Source organism: Alosa pseudoharengus, unplaced genomic scaffold, assembly GCF_046254945.1.
Source record: "Alosa pseudoharengus isolate Yale_2024_CS ecotype anadromous, Long Island Sound unplaced genomic scaffold, YU_APseudo_1.1 YU_APseudo_1.1_scf_17, whole genome shotgun sequence".
NCBI classification, from domain to species: Eukaryota; Metazoa; Chordata; class Actinopteri; order Clupeiformes; family Clupeidae; genus Alosa; species Alosa pseudoharengus.
Genome location: NW_027468640.1, coordinates 3,970,462 through 3,985,094, shown reverse-complemented (window position 1 = coordinate 3,985,094; position 14,633 = coordinate 3,970,462). Strand labels below are relative to the sequence as shown.

The following is a 14,633-nucleotide window of genomic DNA, read 5'->3' as shown; positions in this document are numbered from 1 at the left end:
CACTTTCACAAGGTTCTACAGGGTCAATGTTGTCCCCCATAACCCTCTGGCAACAGCAGTGCTCCCAAGCTTGTCACAGCATCTCTAGAGATGGGTAGGCACTCCTCATGACTTTGTTGGTACTAGTCACCCATGTGCTGAAAGCACCGCCTCTGGCGGTCAGGAGAAACGAAATAGAACGAGGGTTATGCATATAACCACGGTTCTATGAGTTTCGGATGACCGCCAGAGCTTGGCCGTCACTCGGAGGGAACACGAGAAGATTGCCATGAGGTCACTTCCTGGGTCGACCTCTCTTTTGTGCCGGCGCACATCGATGACGTCACCCAGGTCACAGGTGACTTTGTTGTTACTAATACTCGACCTGCACGTTCGTGTGATGAACATCCATGTGCTGAAAGCACCGCCTCTGGCGGTCATCCGAAACTCATAGAACCGTGGTTATATGCATAACCCTCGTTTTCATCCCCATTTTAAATAATTGTATGTATTGTGGTGTTATTATTATGACCGCCGCGCAGCGAAGCGGCAGTCATATAGGTTTAGTCAGATTTTTTCTTTTTGCATGGCCAAATTTCCGTCAAGGATTCCCGGGACACTGAAAGACCGGGGTACACGAAACTTGGTGGGCATGTAACCCCACATGGATAGTATGGAACCATTGTTTTTTGTTTTGATCTGTAGCCCCCCCCCCCGCTGGACTGGACCCCCGAAAGGAGGGTAGGGCAGACACAGTTTTCTGTGAATATCTCGAGAACCGTAGGGTTTAGGAGGGCCATTTTTTTTTGTATGTTGATCTCAAGGGGCCATGTCAACCCATTCCATAACCACTCATTTCATGTACAGCGCCACCTAGTTAAACACAAAAAAGTAAAAATGAGGTGTTGTAATCACAGGTATCTGTGACCTAACATAGTCAAAACTGCACGAAATCGGAAGTGTAGGATCATTATGACACCCTCTGAAAGCACGCCAAGTTTTGTGGAATTCCGTTCATGGGGGGCCACACAATAAATTCATTTATGTTACTATACACCAACTGGCCTATAGGTGGCCGGAGACTCTGTGAATATCTCGAGAACCGTAGGGCCTAGGAGGACCACCTTTTTTTTTCTATGTTGGTCTTAAGGGGGCATGTCAACCCATCCCATTACCACTTATTTCATGTACTGTATAGCGCCACCTAGTTAAAAATTAAAAAGCAAAAAATTAGGTGTTTTCATCACAATATCTCTAGCTGACATGGTCAAAACTGCACGAAATTGAAAGTGTAGGATCATTATGACACCCTCCAAATGCATGCCAAGTTTCGTTAACTTTTGTTCATGGGGGGCCTTACAATAATTTATGTGTACATTTAGTGACCGTACACCAACAGAGTTTTCTGTGAATATCTTGAGAACCGTAGGGCCTAGGATGACCACATTTTTTTGTATGTTTGCCTCCAGGGGTCATGTTAACCCATTCCATATGCACAGATGTGCATAAACAGATACACACGCACACACATACATTCACAGTAATCATACGTATGACACATACTCAAACAGTAGACATATGTACGCATGCATGCACATGCACAAACACAGGCACATATGCAGGCACACACACAAGCACGCACACACACACACACACACACACACACACACACACATAAACATGTACGCGCACACATGCACACAATTTAAGAATTTCTCAGAATTATGAACAGGCAAGATGGGGGTGGCGTTGTATAAAATTGATTTTACATGTAAAATCTATGAACTAATCATGTTTTGGTACTTGTTGTCTAGCAGATACCAGTGAGAATTGAGTGTGGATAATGCAATTTAGTGAGACAGTTAGAATCATATATGCCTTTCAGCGTGATTTATTTTTGTGGAAAAAATGTGCTGGACTGGGCGGCGGTCATATTTTGTACCGCTCTGCGATACATCTAGTTTCTGCACAGTGTAAAAACATGTTTCAGGTGGAACACAACAGGATGGATTCATTAGGGTCCATATATTTGTAAATGTTTACAGTTTGGATGTTTCTTCAGTTCAGAGAACAGCTGCTGTGTTGAGGGTCCAGGCAGATTAAACCGCAGATGGAGCTCTCTGAGGGCTGATGGGTTTGATCTCAGTGCTGATGTTAAAGCTCTGAAACCTTCATCTGTTATACTGCAGAGCTCCAGGCTGTAGGAGAAAGAAGGAAACACTTCATCAGATCAGCTGAAGGACACACAGACCAAAGAGGGCAGCAGTTCTGTGTTCTGGACATGTTGGACATACAGTACACAACATTGCACTGTGTGAATGGAGTGTGTATGGAGTGTGTAATTTGTTTGTGTCATGACGTCACTGTAGCTTTGCGCCGCCATCTTTACGACCGTTTCGGGCAGCTCAGCCGCTCAGTGGTCACAACAGCTGACCGTCTGACAGCTAACAGTTGATAACCCACCACAAACTGTTCCCATAAAGTCACAATTGCCTCGTTTCCCTTCCCTTCATGTTCTTTCAATGAGTATAAACCATGGAGTGTATAAAATAGGTATAAACACATCTGACATTAAAGAACATTACCCAGATTAATGACAGCTAGCTGTGAGCTAAATGACACTAAAATGAGTGGTAGCTTGCTAGCTGTTTGCTAGCCACTTAGCTAACAACTCGCTAAGTGTACCTAGTCAGAGTAAACTACCACCAAAATCATACATTTGAATTATTTTTACATAATACTTACATTTCCCATGATTAAATATAAATCCTTGGTGGCCAGCCCCATACAAAAATGTGGTATATGGCAATATATGTAAATCACATATATGATGTATATGTCAATGTATGCCTCACACATATAAGTCACATATATACACATACATGTCAAATATATTTCAAAATATAGCAAAATTGGCCGTTTTTATATATGTCACATATATTTTCCCAGATATACAATATATTACAAATATATGTCAGTTGCATATATGTTAATATATGATAAGTTATGTATTTGTACGCATACTAGGGATACCAATATATTGCAAATATATGTCTATGGACATATATTTGCACTCATATTAGGTAAATATATTGCAAAATATATGTAATGTTCTGCTATGTCACATTTATAGAAATATGTCACAATATATGTATATTTCAGAAATATAACATTGTTGAGGTTCCAAAGAAAACACACAAAATATTTGTTTAACCTTTTATTAAAGTTAATTTTTTCCACACAAACAATGAGTAAACTCTCCAGGTAGAAACTTTTTTTCTCTGTATGGAAGTGGCACACATTGATTTGGCAGAATGCACTCAGTGTTCTCAGGGCAGCAGTCCTCACAAATCACCACCTGCAAACAGGGAACAGAGAAGATTAATATGCTGTAAAACACACAGAACATGAAAAGACCATCACTGAAGCACTACTACCTTCACATGCATCTTTAATAAACACACGCCTTGGCACAAGTAAGCTTAAATAAGGGCTATGAGATGAAGAACATGTAGCCTAATGATCCATACATCAGAATACTTTGACAAGATTTGGGAAAGATTCTTGAAAGATTGGAGTCTTTTAACTAATGCCCCCCATTCAAGCTTTACTCAAAAGACTTTCAAGAATCTTCCCCAAATCTTGTCAAAGTCTTCTGTTGTAAGAATGGCTTAACACTACCCTTCACAAACTAAAGATCCATTTAAGCCTACTAAAGTTCACGTTAGCCTGCATGGTTATTAGCAGCCACTTTAAATGTAGCCTAAGTTATAGCTAGGTTAGCTAACTTACTTACACCTGATATTTCATTCAAACTAAAACTTATATTCATAACGACATCTCAGACAGGCTTGTTGTTGGATATGATGTTAACTATCATTCTAGATATTCCACATAATGGTAAAGTTAGTTAATGGAAAAGTTAACATTAATAGCTAACATCGCTAACGTTAGCAATATTAGCTCGCTAACGTTATCGATAGCTAATTGATAACATTAACGTTAGCTAATTCTAACATGATGGTTAGACTGTTAACAAACGGATTTGGTTAACATTACACACATTATAAAAACAATATTTTTCTAACTAATTCCCGTTTACTAAAGGCCTTCTTACCTTGGATATGATGACAGCAGAGTTTGCACAGCTTACAAAGTCAGATGCATGACAGGACAGAAAAGTGACGGTTGAAGTCACTGTGGTTGGTGTTCAAAAGTCAGTCAAGGGTGGGGGATGGGTATTGCTGTGTGCGCATGCGCATATCAAGATACTACAAGCATCCGTTATATTTAAAGTAGCTTTGGCCTCACACATTTTTGTATGCACACAGGGCTGCCAACTTTTCAAAAAACCTTGGAGTGAGATTTGGTGGGGCCAACCCAAATTTTGCTGCGGAAATTTTAGTTTGGCTCATTCAGCATTATACCATACAGTAAAAAAAAACATACATCAGTGGTTCTCAGGTGTAGGGACCAGGCATGGACGGATTATGAACTTTCGGGCCCCTGGGCCCACATGTATTAAGGGCTCCCCACTAATTGTCGCATATGTGGAAGGGGGGGTTGGGGGTCCTCCCACAGAAATTTTTTTATTTGTTTGATGTGATTTCCTGTATTCTGGTGCATTTTGGGGATGGCCAATACTAAATTCAATCAGATTCATAGCCTACATCCTGATGTGTTGATATTGAGGCACTGATTCCATGCAAAGGCTTGGGCTTCAGGGCCCCCTGACACCTTGGGCCCCTGGGTCTGGGCCCGGAAGGCCCGTGCAGTAATCCATCCCTGGGACCAGGGTCCCAGAGTTAAATTAACATTGCTATCTAAGGGATCTAGCCTACTACTAGGACCATGGGCGTCGGAGGCATTGTGAAAGTGGGTGGGACATTTTAGCAGGGGGTATGGGGGTCCTCCCCCAGAAAAAAAATTTTGGACTAGATGCAATTTCCTGAATTCTGGTACATTTTAACAGGTTATTTAGATACTTCTATATAACAAAATAAAGCCAGCCTACGAAATTAATAAAAAGTAAATCATGCATAATTTAAAAATAACTCAATATATAGGCTACTTGGCTATGCAATAAGGTTTCCATTATAGCACCGCGGACCTTCAATGAACGCATGAAAGGTTTGCAGTGTTTCCTCTATGTTGATTTGGTAGTGGCGGCCCCCCACGGTTTAATTTTCTTCCCCCACGGTATCAGAAATGGGGCAGACGTACAATAGTCGCAGTTGCCTTTCAAAATTCATTGTGCAGACCTGTTGTAGATTCTCCAAATATACAGCTCAATCACAACTGAAAATAATGCCTCATTGTGTGTGAATAGAGGTGAATACATATAATTGTTTGTGTTGCAGTGAAGTGTCAGTTGTCAGTTCCGTGGGACGGGGGGACAGTGGGGGGGGGGGGGGGGGGGATCGGACAGGCCTGCCCCCACTGCTTAAAAAAATCCTAGAGGAAACACTGGTTTGTTTGAAATCCCAACACTCTTTCAACTACATATGTAATAGTGATCATCAAATACCTCCCCAGATTTCAGTGCCCACCAGTCCCAACATTTAACAATATAATCAAACAGTCCAAAGTAAATTACATATAAAACTAAACCGAAAATGTCATGCTTTTGAAGGCCTACCAGTATGCCCCTCCAAGAAACGCATGTCTCAAAATAAAACTCGCATAAGAAATAAAGGGCTGTCTCGAATACAATCCTGCCCCTAAAGGCCTGTACTTTGTCTTAAGACCCTGGCCATAATTTGAAGATTTACACTTACAGTATTTAAGTAGACAAACTGGCTTCAGATATCCAACAGAGTGAATACGAGATTGTGCAGTCGCTGTGGTTAGTGACGTGATGCTGTTAATGGGGAGTTTTACATAGCCTAGCGTAAACCTATAGGTTATTATTTATTTGGCATACCTTATAAGGCTTTTTACCTTATCAAAAGTGAGGGGGATGACTGAATGTGTGTAACAAAAAAAAAATAGAATACATTATAATTTCGCCCCAATGAGGCTATGTAGAAATGTGTTGCAATTTCAAAACCGGATTACTCAGGAACCACTTATTGCACAGAGGCATGCTTTATATCCTCTTATTCGGTACGGTTTGCTGTTTATTGTGATATTGGGTTTGCCACGTGTTGTGTAAAGGGTTAGTGAAATATTAAACCGAGAGTAATGGGTGTGCACTGTGTGCAAAATGCAAATATGATTAGCCTAAATTGCACGTCGGTTCAATGTTAATTTTCTCGCGATAATATCATTGGAAAGCTTAGATTCCACACGTTCACCTGATGTGTGATATCATATGTATAGGATTAGTTTAGTTGAACCTCATCTGCCAGGTATTTGACCTACCAGGTTGACACTTCAGTGTGAAAAATACTCAATAATACTCAAAGCATACCTGAAGCCGGGGAAATGCGGGGGGAATGCGCCTGGGACGGCTTCTGAAGTAGCATCGCAAATGACAGAAAATTTAGAAAATTCCACGGACAGGGAGTGCTCTTGAACCCTCTCACCGTCTCTGAAAGCATAACCGTGGCTCAACAGGTAGATCTATAGATAGGCTAAACTCATTTTTCTGGCATCTGACCAACCGGGTTGACACTTCAGCGTGAGAAATCGGGGGTGTGGCGTGTGAGTGTGTGAAACTAATCAAATGAGTGTGTCTCACGGCCAATGCGTGATAGTTGGCAGCTATGTGCACATGGTGCAACGCAAACGCTCCACACAAAACATTGACACATAAGGCAAAAGATGCCGAGCAGCATAGTCGACACCATACCTGTGACGCCAAGACATAAACAAATATATTCACACTTAGTTCTCCATTTGGAAAATAAGTAGGCTAATGGAATCTAGTGTATGGATATGTAGGCCTATGCCACCATATATGGAGACTACAAATATGTCTGCCACATATTCACACATAAAGTTCTCCATATATTTAGAAAATAAGTAGTGGAATCTAGTGTATGGATATGTATGCCACCATATATGGAGACTACATATAAGTCTGTCACATATTCACACATAAACTTCTCCATATATTTGGAAAACAAATAATTGGATCTAGTATATGAAGATATATAGCATCTTATATGGGAAATTAAAATATTTTGTATGCATGTATGGACATATAGCTTTGAATATATGTTTGACATAAATATTTGAATTGCATATATGTCCATATAAGTAAAATTATAAGTCCCTGTTATTTGACATATATGTTCATATATTGCCATATACCACATTTTTGTGCCGCACTTTCACGTTTTTGACCCATCCAGCCACAGCATATTGATAGGCATCAGTAGGGGAGAGCCGGGACAGTTGAAACACTTTAATTAAACGTAATTTAGCCTACAAACCGATCGTACCACACTGAAAGCTAATATTTGGTCACTAACCTACATCTGTCCTCTGTCAAATTCAAATGCATCTTTAGCTTTGAACAAAACCTATTTTGAAAAAATTATTACAGCAAAAGTGGGACGTGCATAATGTTTCATTCGTCCCTCCTGGTCGGGACAGTTGAAACAACATAAGGGGACGAATGAAACATAGGCCTAGGCCTACAGTTTAAGCGATAAACGTCCCACAACTTCAAAATTTTACTACATATCATGAATGGTACTCCCAATAGGGGTTATTTTAGATAGATTGTTGCAGGGCTATATGTCTTCGTGCATGTCTGATAACAACTCATTGCCATCATCATGAAGCGTGTATGAAGCGGTTTTTGAAATATCATGCCCTGTGGATGATTCTGCCATGTTTATAGCTAGAACGGTAAGCTTTCCCATTTATATCATGTTTATATTGTTGAAAATGTCGTTTCACTAGTTTTTTACTTGGGTTAGGCCACGGCACATCCAAATAAGTAGGCCTAGCCTTAACGACCCACCGGCCGTCAGTCTCCATAGGATAACATGGGAAAACTCAACCCCCTACCTGGTGGGCCTAAATGTATTTTCATCTTCCTAAAACTGTTTTTCCATGTCTCACCTCCATAAATGATTGTTTAAACACAGATATTTTTGCATTTAATTAAAATACATGGAGTTACAGCCTGGTGACACAGACATAGGCTATGTCACTATAGCTTGTTTTGCTTTCCATGTAAACAAGCATGCGATATGAAAGTCTGGGATTGTGGAGAACTAAATGGTCTACTGAATAAGCATTAAGCCAAACCTTTAAATGAAAAACACTCATTAATAATCAAAAAAATGTAACCGCTAATGAAGTTTACTTTTACGCATCAAAACTCGTTTATCGCCTGTAACTCCGTGATACAATGACATAGCAGGAAGATATTTGGCTGATAGAGCATGTTAACCTCCTATGTTTTGACCGAAGGACGTCTGTCTATCATCATTAGCCTACACTCGGAGAAAACTGGAATGTTTCATTCGTCCCGTGTTTCAATCGTGCCTGCCCTCCTACTCTTGAATGCCTTCAAGCTATCCCCACTGTACGGGGAGGGGTTATGAACAAGGTAGATGTATATATATCATGGAAAGCCAATTAGGGCAAGCCTGGGGCAGATAATAAGGGACAAAATAAATCTGGGGGTAACAAATAAGGATCGGAGCCTAAAATTGAAATTTTCTCCACATATCTCTCTCTCTCACACACATTCAAATGTGCAGTGTGGGCGGCCATACTGGGCGAGATCAGTCGTAAATATGGCGGCGTTCTATTTGATAGTGACGTAGGTGGCACCTATGAATAGAGTGTGTATGTAGTGTGTAATGGAGTGTGTATGAAGTGTGTATGGAGTGTGTAATGGAGTGTGTATGGAGTGTGTAATGGAGTGTGAGAGCAGTGACCCCACCCGGTCTTGAACACGGGTCTCCAAACTAAACGTGCAACTAGTGTGTGTGTGTGTGCGTGCGTGTGTGCGTGCGTGCGTGTGTGTGTGTGTGTGTGTTTGTGTGTATGGTAATGCGGTGGGGGTAAAGAATACCCAATTAGAATGTGTGTGTGTGTGTGTGTGTGTGTGCTATGTTTGTGTTGAACACGGGACTCCAAACTAAACATGCAACTCGTGTGTGTGTGTGTGTGTGTGTGTGTTTGTTTGTGTGTGTGTCAAATTCACTGATAGCAACTCAGTATTTGGTCTTGTGATACTCACTCTAGTTTCTCCAGTTTACAGTTGGGATCCTCCAGAAGAGAAGAAAGATGCTTCACTCCTGAGTCTCCTGCTGCTTTATTCCCACTCAGTTGCAGCTCTCTCATGTGTGAGGGGTTTGATCTCAGTGCTGATGCAAGAGCTCTGAAGCCTTCCTCTCCAATACTGCAGTTCCACAGCCTGTAGAGAGAAGTAGGAGAAATACTTCATCTTTATTTCCTTTTGGACAATCAACATTACTGTCACATTTACAATACTTTGTGTGTGTGTGTGTGTGTGTGTGTGCGCGTGCCTGCGTGCGTGTGTGTGTGTGTTTGTGCTATGTTTGTGTGTCAGTGTAACAAAGGGAGAGAGCAGTGACCCCACCCGGTTTTGGACACAGGTCTCCAAACTAAACATGCAACTCATGTGTGTGTGTGTGTGTGTGTGTGTGTGTGTTTGTGTGTGTGTCAAATTCACTGATAGCAACTCAGTATTTGGTCTTGTGATACTCACTCTAGTTTCTCCAGTTTACAGTTGGGATCCTCCAGAAGAGAAGAAAGATGCTTCACTCCTGAGTCTCCTGCTGCTTTATTCCCACTCAGTTGAAGCTCTCTCATGTGTGAGGGGTTTGATCTCAGTGCTGATGCAAGAGCTCTGAAGTCTTCCTCTCTAATACTGCAGTTGTACAGGCTGTAGAGAGAAGTAGGAGAAATACTTCATCTTCATTTCCTTTTGGACAATCAACATTACTGTCACATTTACAATACTTTGTGTGTGTGTGTGTGTGTGTGTGTGCGCGTGCCTGCGTGCGTGTGTGTGTGTGTTTGTGCTATGTTTGTGTGTCAGTGTAACAAAGGGAGAGAGCAGTGACCCCACCCGGTTTTGGACACAGGTCTCCAAACTAAACATGCAACTCATGTGTGTGTGTGTGTGTGTGTGTGTGTGTGTGTGTGTGTGTGTGTGTGTGTGTGTTTGTGTGTGTGTCAAATTCACTGATAGCAACTCAGTATTTGGTCTTGTGATACTCACTCTAGTTTCTCCAGTTTACAGTTGGGATCCTCCAGAAGAGAAGAAAGATGCTTCACTCCTGAGTCTCCTGCTGCTTTATTCCCACTCAGTTGAAGCTCTCTCATGTGTGAGGGGTTTGATCTCAGTGCTGATGCAAGAGCTCTGAAGTCTTCCTCTCTAATACTGCAGTTGTACAGGCTGTAGAGAGAAGTAGGAGAAATACTTCATCTTCATTTCCTTTTGGACAATCAACATTACTGTCACATTTACAATACTCTTTGTGTGTGTGTGTGTGTGTGTGTGTGTGTGTGTGTGAGTGTGTGTGTGTGTGTGTGAGTGTGTGTGTGTGTGTGTGTGTGTGTGTGTGTGTGTGTGTGTGTGTGTGTGTGATATGTTATAGTGTGAGTGAATGAGTCAGTGGTGTGTGTGTGTGTGTGTGTGTGTGTGTGTGTGTGTGTGTGTGTGTGTGTGTGTCAAATTCACTGATAGCAACTCAGTGTTTGGTCTTGTGATACTCAGGAAAAAGTCAGTGGTGCGTGTGTGTTGTGTTTGTGTATAAGTGAGTGACTAAATGAAGGAGTGAGTGAATGAATGAGTGAGTGAGTCAGTGTGTGTGTGTGTGTGTGTGTGTGTGTGTGTGTGTGTGTGTGTGTAAGTGTGTGTGCTGTGATAGTGTGAATGATTGAGTCAGTGTTTTGTGTGTGTGTGTGTGTGTGTGTGTGTGTGTGTGTGTGTGTGTGTGTGTGTGTGTGTGTGTGTGTGGTGCGTGTGGTGAAGTGAGTGAGAGAGTGACTGACTGCCTCAGTGGTGTGTTTGTGTTTGAGTGAGAAAAAGAGATAAAAACACACTGTCAAATCCACTGATAGCAACTCAGGGCCCTATCATGACATTCTAAAGTGCATCGTCACTCGTCAAAAGTCTATTCAAATTTAGTAGGATGTCCAGTCCACATTGGGAGGGGTTTCGTTCTCAAAAGTGGAGCGCATGGCGTAACAAGGTGTTCCTAGGTCTTTTAATCAGTCATATGGGTGTGTTTGGGGCGTAACATCATTTTAAACCAATGAGAATGACATCTGTCATTCCCTTTAACGGCGCAACGCGCGATATATCAAATAAATGCATCTGTATTTTGGCATTCAACGGCGCATTTGAAGGAGGCTGCTTGCGAGACCGTATGGAATAGTCATTCTTAAACCATGCTTTACTAAAGCCTAGCATAGCCTTCACGCATTTGCACTCGTCTATTATTTGAACTCATTGGCAAAGTGAAACTAACTTCACCAAGGAGAAGGTCAACGACAAGACAGTTATATGCAGTTACTTTCACTATTAGTCTAGGTCCTGGGAAAGATTTGTATGCACTTCATTTAACGGAGAATATCTCAACTGTTATAGACTAATATGACCCCATTGAACAACGTGGGATGTGTGCCAAAATCGCTACCCGGGACAAAAGTCCTGAAAATGACCACAATAGGTGACACTATTATCACATTATAGGTGAATGAGACTTTTTTTCCCTTTATAGATATTCTTATAAACTTCTACCAGTTTAATCTTCATAATAAGATAAATACTTTTTGTATTACACTTTGTCTTAAAAATAAAATAAAATATGCAAATTAGCCAATATCTCATTAAATATGCGTACATAAACTGTTCAAGCTACATACACATTCTAAGGTGATCACAATGTTTACAATGACCATGTAGTGTAAGAATTCTGGTTTGATACTTTTTAATTGTGTTTCTGTAGATGTTACCAATGTAATGTAGCTGTAGAAATGTAATATAACTGTAGAAAGAAAACAAGCATTTGATATATAAAGACATTTTATTTTCAACCTTGCTATTATCATTGGAACGTTAACTTAAAGCGAAACATACAGAACAACAGGTTTATTCCCTGTGTTGCAAGGTAAAACTTTCAACTTTTTCTCAACAGAGTCCAGGTATGGGAATTATAATGAGAACTCATTCAGTGATAGGATTTTTACAACTATTGCCTCCCTTATTTGCAGTACTTGCAGCAATGGATACCAGCTACCCGACAGGGACAGCCATTCTTGTGTGCACACTTGCCACACGAGCAGGGATCTGGCAAACCTTCAGGTTTTGAGATTACAATCTCAGGGACTAATAAACTCCCCTTTTTTACAAAACCATAAGCATCTGCATTTAAGATCGAGGTGGCGTCTGTAAATGGTGCTTGGACCCAAAGCTGCTGTTGATAATAGGCTCTTTGAATACAGTATGTTTTCTTGCATTAGTTGAGGTGCAAGCGGTCCTCTCAAAGTCCATCTTAAGGGCATGACTATCAAACGCAGCAATGTGCAGGTCGTCAAATGTCTCCTTGTCTGTTGATGGTTTGAGACATTTGACCAAGAATATTTCCGCCATTTGTATTGCACTCTTTGTTAGATGTGGACAGTTGAAGTTGAGGATCAGAGACGAGTTGTCTGGTTTGCGGACAGTGTTCAGAGCTGCAAGTTTGGTTGATATTTTGCTGGTTGTATCGCACCCAGTCAGCGCATGTAGTGCTGGGAGACACTGTATGAGCTCGTCTACCATCGCTTTGCAGATATCATGAAGTGGTAATATTGATCTGTTCACTCCTGATTTGCGGATGAGCCAGAGCTCTTGGAGGCCAAGATTTCTCCAATTGACTGTTGTGTGGTATAATAGGCACACAAAGACATCTGTATCACCTGATGACAGTGTCAGTTGCACTGGTCTTAAATCTCTCGCTTCGTCGCTCAGTTGGATCATTAATAGGTCTTTGCTGAGATGGCTCAGATTGTTCTAATGGTTGGGTTGTGCAATCAGCCTTAGCCATATCCCTTTGTAATGTTCTGTAGCAGGATTTGGTGTGGTATTTTATGATGTCTTGCTCTTGCACTGTCAGTTGAAGAACCCTAGCAGTTCGAGTGCCATTAATCTTTGTTTGTTTGGCAAGCGAAACAATAACACCCCTGCCAATTTCACCACTAGAGAGGTACTCAGATTGTTTCTTCTTCAGGCATAGGATGCACTCGTCAAGATTGATATACTATTGTTAGGTTTCTCAAAAAAGCTAGATTTAATTTTTTTTTACCATAAAACATTTCCTACTTCAAACAAAAGTTGCATTAAGCATGACATGTCACTTTCTATTTTTAACCCCCATATTCCACAGATACTGTAAATTGAAATGAATTAATTAAAGCCTATCTTACCATGTTTTCTGCTGTAGCCCAGTCAATGAAGTATTAGCTATGTGACACTGGATGGATAAGTCGTTTTCTCAGTCTCTCCAGATCATTTGATATTTTGTAAAATAAGGTTTCAAATATGAGTAATTGGTATGTACCATACAGTCTATGGTATGTACCAACGTATCTATTATTTGGGAGGAATAACTTCATGACATGAAGAAACTGTAACTTCATCAACTTGTCTGAGACTACAGTATGTGATCACAAGTTGTGATGACATTTTCCCCATTTTGCAAAATAAAAAAAAAACACTAGCAGCTAGTTAGCTAAAAAACTGTAGTTAGCTAGCTACAATACACACCAAATTAAATATAATACAAATTCATTATAATTATTTAAATACACAAAATTACAACTCATATGATAATGACACGTAATGTAGTGTACACAGCAACACAAAGAATAAAGAGTAGATTGCCTTACTTTTCTTTATCTTACAAGTCATCTTGCTTGACAGCCATGTGCTCTATTATGATCTCAGGTCACTATGGCTGCCAAGTAAACTTTTGTTGAAAAAAAAAGTTGTGGTGATGACAGCAATATTTAGAACAGATAGGAAATGTAAGCTTTTAAAGTTTAGGTTAATAAATAACTGGCAATTCTTGTTTGTTGCTAGTTGTAGGCTATGCAATTGGCTGACTGTTTTTTTAGCCATTTTCTTTATATCAAATCAGAATGCTTACACTCTTCTATGACCTTACAATCATGGTCATTGTAAACATTGTGATCACCTCAGAAAATCTATGGCTTCAAGGGTTTATATGTACACATATTTAATGAGATATTGGCTAATTTGCATATTTTATTTTAGTTTTAATACAAAGTGTAATACAAAAAGTATTTCTCTTAATATGAAGATTAAACTGGTAGAAGTTTATGAGAATATCTATTAAGGAAAAAAACCTTTTTTTTTTTTTATCAGACCTATAATGTGATAATAGTGTCACCTATTGTGGTCATTTTCAGGACTTTCGTCCTGGGTAGCGATTTTGGCACACATTCCATGTTGTTCAACGGGGTCATATTAGTCTATAACAGTTGAGATATTCTCCGCTAAATGAAGTGCATACAAATCTTTCCCAGGACCTCTACTATATTGACTGACAATGGGTTACCATCGAAAACATAGGCTGGAAAAAGCAACACTTACCCTAATGCTGCTCAAATGACTGAATAAAACAACATTTATCCTGCAGAGGAGTTGCTTATATCTCGTGACAGTGTGCCTTCAGCTGTGCTCCATACGTGTCTCTCGCCTCTCCCCT

General features: G+C 40.4%; 1 protein-coding gene across 1 annotated transcript in view; it reads right to left on the bottom strand.

Annotated features, from left to right (window-relative positions):
• Positions 1 to 1,841: 1,841 nt before the first annotated feature.
• Positions 1,842 to 14,633, bottom strand: part of LOC143127168 (NACHT, LRR and PYD domains-containing protein 12-like) — a 20,077-nt gene continuing 7,285 nt past the window's right edge. The window contains exons 10-13 of the mRNA XM_076288477.1: positions 10,136 to 10,312; positions 9,620 to 9,796; positions 9,128 to 9,304; positions 1,842 to 2,177 (exon numbers count right to left, since the gene is read on the bottom strand). Of these exons, the coding sequence (XP_076144592.1) occupies positions 1,994 to 2,177; positions 9,128 to 9,304; positions 9,620 to 9,796; positions 10,136 to 10,312 (715 nt within the window). The 3' untranslated portion in view covers positions 1,842 to 1,993. The remainder of the gene's footprint in view (positions 2,178 to 9,127; positions 9,305 to 9,619; positions 9,797 to 10,135; positions 10,313 to 14,633) is intronic.